General features: G+C 29.8%; 1 protein-coding gene across 1 annotated transcript; it reads left to right on the top strand.

Annotated features, from left to right (window-relative positions):
• The first annotated feature begins 1165 nt into the window (after positions 1-1165).
• Positions 1166-8326, top strand: LOC114323493 (WAT1-related protein At1g09380). The gene is made up of 7 exons (XM_028271107.2): positions 1166-1413; positions 3310-3372; positions 3493-3609; positions 4611-4866; positions 6151-6312; positions 7692-7843; positions 7952-8326. The coding sequence occupies exons 1-7, from the start codon at positions 1238-1240 to the stop codon at positions 8145-8147; spliced, it is 1122 nt and encodes a 373-aa protein (XP_028126908.2). The 5' UTR covers positions 1166-1237; the 3' UTR covers positions 8148-8326.
• The last annotated feature ends 926 nt before the right edge of the window (positions 8327-9252 follow it).

The raw sequence follows: 9252 nt of genomic DNA, 5'->3' as shown, positions 1-9252 counted from the left end.
GAAACGTATGTGAATTATGGACTCCTATAAAAGTGATGTCCTTTCATACCCTAGAGTACTTGTAGGAGGATTGCACAGGGGGATGCCAACACTAAACCTCAATTTTATACTTACTACAAAGAACTTTCCTCCATAATGCTGAGATTTGATTTCCAAATTTCCACCACCATTTTAGAAGCAAGCATGCATTAACATCCCTGATCTTTGATAATGCATTATTTTCTTATAGGTATTTATGATTTATATTTGACAATTTACTTGATAATCTTTTTAGTTATGTTGAGTTGGATTGTTATCGAAAAAAAATATTGAGAAGTTGTTGTATTATGTTCAAAATTTCTAAAAGTTGAAAACGCCAAACCGATTCGCATCCATTCATAAATCTGCTAATCCACTCAATCCTCATCCGTCAATCCAGTGGATGGATACATATCGATTTTTTTCAATCCGCCAATCTGACGGACGGATAGCGGATTGGAAATTCCCTAACCGCAACTGAACCGCGAACACCCCTAACACTAAGCACTGGTTTGGGAAGTTGGGTCGAGGTATGTCGGAGCTAAAATAGTTACAACAAAAACAAAACAGAGTTTTTTATCTTAGGCTAAAAATGTTACATCCAAATTATAATTATTATTTTTTTTTTTTGTAAAAGTTAAAAAAAATCATCCCAAACGAGACTTTTTAGTTCTAAACTATAATAATTAAAAAATAAAAAAATCAACCTACATCCCAAACGAAATCTAATATTAATTAAATTTGATATATGTACAATATTGGATTGTTTGTGTCATTGGGACAAGTAATGATTTCAAGATAGCGTAAATGATAACAAGAATTAGATCTTTTTGAAATGAACCAACATTAGATCTAGAGCCACTGAATGAGTTAATAGGTCCAATTCTTTTGCCCCTATGCTCATGACGTGGCAAAAAAGGAATTTGGTTGCGACAAGTATCTGAATAGGGCCAAAGCTGGCAAACACTAGAGATTTAAAACAGAAAGCATCACTTTTTATGCAGTCCCATGCATGAAGCTCTCTCTCTCCTCACTTTTTCTTGAGGAGAGGAGTTACAAGAAAATCTTTACAACTTTTTTTCATGAACAATTCTTGACCTTTCTGTTCTCCTTCTCATCTATATATACCTACCTGTATTCAATTCTTTCTCTCTGTCTCTCTCTCTCTCCCTCTCTCTCTCTCTCTATCTCTCTCCAAAGAAGTACTTGAAGAAGAAAAATGGAGGGAGATATGTTGCCATTCCTGGCTATGGTGATAGTACAAGTGGGGTATGCAGGGATGAACATACTGTCAAAACTGGCCATGGATTCAGGCATGAACCCTTTTGTCCACGTGGCGTACAGGCAGATCTTTGCCTCCATTGTTATAGCCCCCTTCGCATACTTCTTGGAGAGGTAAAAGAAAGAAACTCATCATCATATTCATTTTTTTTAAATAAAAAAAAAAAAATTTAGTTCTTGGGATCATTTTATTTATGTGCTTGGTTACTGCAATGGGTATGCATGTGGTTGTTTTATGTCTTTATTTATTTATTTTTGATTTATATAAAACTAGGTTCGATTCTAATTGTTTCTTTACATGTATTGATCAAAAAATGGAAACCATTTTCTTGATGTGCCGTTTTAAATCGAAAGGCACACGCCAACTGTGAAAATTACTTAGAGCTAACTTTGGTGAATAATACCAGAAGTGAACACGTGTTATGTGCGGAATTTACCTTTAAAATAATTATGCCTATTGCTATGTATACAAATACTTTAAATATACAAAAGTTGTGATAGATTTTTTTTTTTTTAAATTTAAATTGTGTGCTTTATATAATATCTTAATAATATAATATAAATAATAAAATTGTTTCTCTTTTAAAAAGTTGAGTTGGTGGTTAACAATGTAATATAATATTAAAGAAGATAATAGATCATGTGTTCAATCTACCCGATAATTTAATAAAAAAAAAAAATTATTTACACATGTTTGACGTCTTATATAGAAAAGCCTGAGCACACGTAATGTTTCCAAAACTTTTAAATGAGTTGGTAAAGCACTTAAATCAGAAAGTGTAATGTTATATATATCATATTATGGTCTCGTTTGGAAACAAATTATTTTAGTAATTTTTTAATTTTTTACAAAAAGATATGTAGAAAAATAAAGAGAGTGATGTGATAATTTATAGTGACTTTTTAAATTTTTGATTAAAATGTATAATTGACAAACGAGAGTTATATCACTTTTAATCTATCACCTCATATATAAGCACATTATTGGTGTAAATGGGTCTCATTACTTGTGTCTATCTGCTAACACATAAACTAGTATCCTAAAAGTGATAAATATAGCGTTACTCAATCTAAAATGAGTGTTTTAAAAATAAAAATGAAAAATCGTGACAAAATTTTAATAATATACATACAAACAACAACAACTCTATTCATACAAGTTTCAATTCATAGTGTGTGTATATATATATATATATATATGTACATGAGATTTGTAGACAATGTGAATTATAAGAAAGGGGTATTAGCAATCTGCAGTGTCATGAAGTAATCATGTATTTGTTACATTCTTGTCATGTGCATGGTGGTGTTATACACGAGACCATCCTTAAAATGGTTGTTTGGGTTTCATTATGTGTTTTTGTCGCTTTCTTTTTCTTTTCTTTTCCTTTCATTTTCCTTTTTCTCTTACTATTTGAAGGTACTCGATTCTTGTACATACATACCTAAATGGCCTTTCGTATACATATCAAGAAGTCTATGTATAAAGAATTAGATAATAAATACTTACATTTTTCTTGTATTTGGACTCCACAATTTGTATTTGTAATTGATCTAAGTACAATATGATGCTTTTGTTCTCTCCTTGGTTTCTCACCAATTCTGGAAGTACTAGCAAATGATAGGATGAGCTTTTTGGTGCCAACCGTTATGATGCTTTTGCACTTCCCTTTTCTTTATTGATGTTTTTTTATTTTGTACCGTGTACTTGATTCTTACATCAAAAAAATAAAAAATAAAAACCAAAATGTACTAAAATTGTGTTATATTTTTTCATATTTAATACAAATATTTTACTTTTTAAATATATCTAAATTAGGTGAATCTAAAAATAAGAGAACAATTAATTAAAATATTATAAAAATTCACCAAAGATTCAAACATAAGAGAAACAAAAACTAAAAAATTATTTTTAAAAATTCAAAACCAGAAAAATTAATTATTACTTGTAATTTTGTCCAATACTTTTATGCATTGTTAAAGTTAATGTTTTTTTACACCTTACTGCAGAAAAACAAGGCCAAGGATGACACTGCCCATTTTCTTCCAGATATTCTTATGTTCCATTTTTGGGTAAGTCATCTTCGACATTTAGTATTGTATTAAATCTTTCTATTTTAAAACCCCATAGTTCAATTTATTTATTTATGTATCTCCTATGTAAATTAATTAATCTGGGGATGAAATTCACAGGGCAACCTTAAACCAGGTTCTTTACTTTGTTGGGCTGTATAATTCTACCCCTACGATCGCTTGTGCATTGTCCAATTTGCTCCCTGCGGCCACTTTCATTCTCGCCATCGCTTTCGGGTATTTCATTACTACATATCTAGAAAAAACGTCAAGTAGATATAATAAAAAAAAAAAAAATTAATTACTAATCAACGAAGTGAAAGCGAGAATTGTATACACTCTGGACATTGTTTTGGCCGGGACCACGGCACCAAATTTTAAAAATTAAAAAAAAAATCATTAGATCCCAGGGTATTTTGAGTATATGTTTTGTTTAGTTTTTGAAAATTACTCTTACGCTGTGTTTGGTTAGGGATTTGGAGAGAGATTTGGAAAAGAAAAGGGAAAATGTGTGTGAAACTATGTGAAATGTAGGCATGTTTTTTTTACATTTCACCTACCTTTTTCATTTCTCTTTCCAAATTTCTTCTCAAATCCCTCAACCAAATACAGTATTAATGTTTTTTATTTTGTGTTTCTCAATTTTAGTAAATTTCTTTCATTTTTTTTTTTTAAACTTTTTAAATGCACATAATCTACATGCATCTAAAAAATAAAACATTAGTGAAAAAAATTATAAAAAAATACTAAAGATAAAAAAGAAAAGATATTTATTTATTTATTTATTTATTTTTGTTTTTAATAAACATTTTTCAGATTTTTACTTTTTATGTACATCTTATGCCTATCTAAAATGTTTTAAAAAAACTAGACTAAAATATGATGGGAAAAAAAAAAAAAAAAAGTTTACTAAGGACACAAAAAACGAAAAAACCTCAAAAACAATTTTGGAGTTTGAAAATCAAACAAAATAGTAATTTAGCCCCCCAAATAGATGTATTTTTACTTTGGCCTTTCAAAATTTAAATAGTTTCACCTTGACTCTTTGCAAAATTTATGGGTTTGCTATGGCCCCATGATACAATTCTCAATTATACTGGACGCATTTTACTTGCAAAATTTATGGGTTTGTCTCAATTACCCATTTTTATTTTTACTCATGTTTGTGTACAAACATATTTCTTCATCATGGTGATTATAGTATAAATTAGTATTATAATGATGGCGACGTTTGGTAGATTGGAAAGTGTGGGAATGAAGAGAAAGGCAGGACAAGCAAAGATATTGGGGACAGTGGTGTGTGTAGGTGGAGCAATGCTGTTGTCATTTTACCATGGGCATGCAGTGATTGGGGAATCAAGCATTCATTGGAAGTATGCAGATGACATGGGGAAAGAAAACTCTACTAGCCATCATCAGTCCAACAGCTTCATCTTGGGCCCCTTTCTAGTCATGGCTAGCACTGTCTCTTGGGCAGTTTGGTTCATTATCCAAGTAAGCAACTTCACCAACCAACCATAAATCACTCACTACAATTTAATTATCAATTAATGCTTTTGTTTGTTTTGCCCAAAGATGCTAAAAAATATTTATAAATACAAAAGCCAATCACAAAATCGTATAATTTGTTTCACATGAACTGGGCTGAAACTATACTTATTTGGAGTAATTATAGTTGATTTTGTAATTGATTTTTATATTTTTAGAAAAAGTATTTTCCAAAATGTTTTTAATATTTTTTTTTTAGCCTTTGGTACATACAAAGAAAACTAAAGTCAAATAAAAAGTTCCTCTTGACAAAATATATATTTTTATGTCTGATTTCTATATTTTTATATATTTTTATGTCTATATATTTTTTTAATTATGATTAATGGGGAAAAACAAGTTCCTCTTGACAAAACATATATTTTTATTTTTTAAAAATGAAAAACATTTCTCACAACGTTACTATCACTAAGATTGACAGCTAAACACACACACACACACACGTACAAACTATTTATGGAATACATTTTGTTGAAACTTTATAAAAACTATTTTATCCTTAAAAAAAATTAAGTTACATGAACCTTACTTAATTCTAATTGAATTTATAAATACTAAATATAAATATCGATATAAATTATTATAAACCCACCACCACTATTATCACCATCATTACTACCATTACCACTATCATGTTACCGTCACTACTACCACAACCACCACCCTGAACACTACTCCTACGACTACCACCACTATAATGTCACCACCGTCACCGCCATCATTGCTACTACTACCACTACCAATACCACCATCATGCCACGACCATAGCCATCACTACCACTATCGCAATCACTATCATCACTATTGCCACTGCCACCACCACAATCATGCTACCACCACCACTAGTATTACTACGTCTACTTTTGTCACAATTGTCATTGTTGTCGTAAGGACTATCATCATTTTACTATCACTACCGTCACCGCCGATGCTGCCATCATACCATCACTACTACTACTATCACCACCATTATAATATAAAAATTAAAATATATAATTTAAAAATAATAAATTATAAATTTAATTTTATACATATCAAATAATTTATTTTTAGTTTGGCACTTAAATTTTTATTAAATAGCTTTTAAAAAATTCAGTATTCAATTTTCAAAATTTATTTTTTAATTTTATCAAATACTATCTTAATATAAATTTGAATTTTATTTAAATAATTATTTAATTATTGAGAATACTGGGTGAAATTATTATGATAATAATAATAATGATACAGGCGAAAATGAGTGAGAAGTATGCAGCACCATATACCACATCAGCATTAATATGTTTAATGGCGAGCATTGAGTGTGGAATCATTGGTTTATGCGCCGACCGTAACATTTCTGCCTGGTCCCTCTCTCCTCCCGGAATCAGACTCTTTTCATCTCTTTATGCGGTAATGCTTCCCCCTCCTCATTACTTCTTCTTTCATCTTTATTAACTTATTTATTACTACTCGCCTAGGCCACAAAAAAGTATTCTTATATTAAAAAAAAAAACATAAATAAATTACCAACATATGTGCTGTTAATATTTGTTAGTAACAGCTTAAGGTGTTGTTAGTGGAAAGTCAAAAATTTAAACTAACGAAACAATGATGAATCTTTTTAATTTTAATTTAACTATACTAACATCTTAATCTTATTTAAAAATAAAAAATAAATAAAAAAAAAATGTGCTGTTAATGTTAGCCCATTTTCAACAAGTTTTGTGACTTCATATATCACTAGATTTTTATTTATTTATTCTTTTTTTTTTCAATAGTTTGTATTATCATTGACCAACTTTCTTAGCAATGTATTATAATGTGTAGATTTGCTCAAATTTTATTAGTCCATCCAATATCAAGTTCGAATTTTTTTTTTATTAGATTCAATTTTGAGTTTGTGTGTAGTAGTTTAATCTAAATCTTTGATTTTTTTTTTTAAAAAAATACTGAGGTAGTATCTTTTGGGCTTGGAATTTACATATTCAGCCTAGGGCCCAACTCAACTCACTATTAAATTAATTAATTATAATGTATTAAAATATATATTTTTTGTGAGAATTTAGACTTTATTTTTGTTGATTTTATTAAAATTCGTATTTGTTGTGATGTTTGACTGAATTTATTTAAAAAATCCTTCAGATTATACACAAAATTCTTCAATTTATAATGATATCAGTATATTTGTTTAAAAAATATAATATATGATTGAATTTAATTATGCAGTGTTTTAAATTTTTTTTAATATATAGTTTGATAGGTAGACTTGAGATTTATAATTATTTTTTTGGGTCGGGCTTAGGCAAATGTAGAGGCCCAATATTAGGTCTGAGTCAGGATTGGATAGATATAAATCTTTTATTATGCAGTGTTGGTCCGGTCTGGCCTGACAAATGCCTATCCCTACTCTCCAGGTAAAATTGTCAAATTTTTTCAAAATATCATGTGATCATGTGTACATCTAATAATATTTTATAATTTCTCTATCATGTGTTCTTATTTTTCGGGCCATGTATGCATTTAGCTCCTGCTATTGGATGGACAAACAGTCTATAAAATTTTGAAAGGCATGATAATTACTCACTTATTAGAATTAATTCAATCTCTTTTCAAAAAGACTCGTGGTGATTGTAGATGAAGGACATATATTGTTATTACATCTATTTTTAGTTTTTGTGTGTTAAAACACATATGTACATTTACACGGAACTGCTTAGTTAATTGAAAAAGACACTAATAAAAAAAAATTACAAAAAAAATAATAAGAGTCCTAGAATTGTGTATTTCAGGGAACTGTGTGTACTGCAGCAGCATTTTGCCTAATGTCATGGTGTATCCAAAGGAAAGGTCCTCTATATGTCTCCGTGTTCAGTCCCTTGCTGCTCATTATCGTGGCGATTCTCAGTTGGGCGCTTCTCGAAGAGAAATTATACATTGGAACGTGCGTTAATCATTTACCAATTTTCATTTTTTTTTTTTTTTTGAATCAACGTTCATTTAACAATTCTAGCATTTTGAAAATAGACTCATCATAGTTTTGCTATGACAGTGCTGTGGGGTCTGGATTGATAGTCATGGGGCTCTATGCTGTTCTTTGGGGAAAGAACGGAGAAATAAATGTAAAGAGCAATTCTGAGTTGTCGAATCTAGAAGAAGAAGAGGAGAAGCAAGAGGCAGTGAAGAATGACTTGGAAATGCATTTTTCCGGGCTTTCAAATGGCGATTTTCGTACCATCAGAATCTAAACATAGAAAATGGTGGCAATGACAATTAGTTTCCCTACTTGATACGTTCATCATCATCTTTGGATGGGCTTTAAGGGCAAAACAAGCTAGCTAGCTAGTCAGCCTTTCTTCTTTATTCAATGGTGTATTCAATTACAAAATGATGGGGAAAAGTTTTTCTCTTGTTGTTTTTGGCAGCATTGAGAGTCTTGCAGCTAGCAAAGAGATAAGTAGTCTATATAACCCAAAATAAAAATAAAAATGAAAAAAGAGTCCTATTATTAGGAGGAAAACCCACATGATTTTGGTAACATCACATCAACAATAAGGTCAAGTTTGGCAACCTAAAAATAATCTACCTTTTTATCTTTTTATCTTTTTTCTATCACATCACCTCTCTATTTTTCTGTACATCTTTTTCGTAAAAATACAAAAAATACACTTATTTAGATCATCCCAAACAACTTCTAAATAAGAGAAAATGATGGAATTGCTATACCAAGCTAATTCTGCTTTTAGTCAAATCTCTCTTTCTCAATTTCTAAGATCGTGTTTAAATTTTGGATTTTTTTGGAGGATTTATAAACATAAAAGAAAAATGTGAAAATACAATTATATTCTATTGAGGCTTCATTTGAAAATTGATTATTTGAGTTAATTTTTTAACTTTTTATACAAGGACATATAAAAGAATAATATAATAATTTATAGTACATTATTAATTTTTTTTGACTAAAAACCTACCTTGTCAAACGGAATTATTTTCCTTTTTTTTTTCTTTTCTTTTCTTTTTTTTATTCACATCCCCAAGACAAAGTTAGTCATGGTTAAAAGTTTGGGAGGCAAAAGTTAGTAAAAAATGACGGAGAAGTATGTTATTATTATTGTTATAAAGAATTAATGTCAATACTAGCAAAACTTATAAAAAAGAGCAAATTCCACTTTACTCTCTTGTGATTTGAGTCGGGTGCGGATTACTCCCGACATTCGAAAATCGTCACATAACCCCCATATCGTTTATGGACTACAATGCACCATTAATTTTTTTATCTAAGATAACGAGCTGTCCTATCTAGACAGTATGTCTACTTTTAGGACGAAAATATCCTTGATACATATTCAAATT

Source organism: Camellia sinensis, chromosome 5, assembly GCF_055761805.1.
Source record: "Camellia sinensis isolate YWXY chromosome 5, ASM5576180v1, whole genome shotgun sequence".
Lineage (NCBI taxonomy): Eukaryota > Viridiplantae > Streptophyta > Magnoliopsida > Ericales > Theaceae > Camellia > Camellia sinensis.
Note: the sequence above shows the minus strand (reverse complement) of the source record. Positions and strands in the feature narration are given on the sequence as shown.

Excerpts from the sequence above, each read along its gene's own strand:
- LOC114323493 (XM_028271107.2), top strand. The coding sequence starts at position 1,238 with ATGGAGGGAGATATGTTGCCATTCCTGGCTATGGTGATAGTACAAGTG. Across the intron at positions 1,414-3,309 it reads TTCGCATACTTCTTGGAGAG|AAAAACAAGGCCAAGGATGA; the intron begins GTAAAAGAAAGA and ends ACCTTACTGCAG. Across the intron at positions 4,867-6,150 it reads CAGTTTGGTTCATTATCCAA|GCGAAAATGAGTGAGAAGTA; the intron begins GTAAGCAACTTC and ends ATAATGATACAG.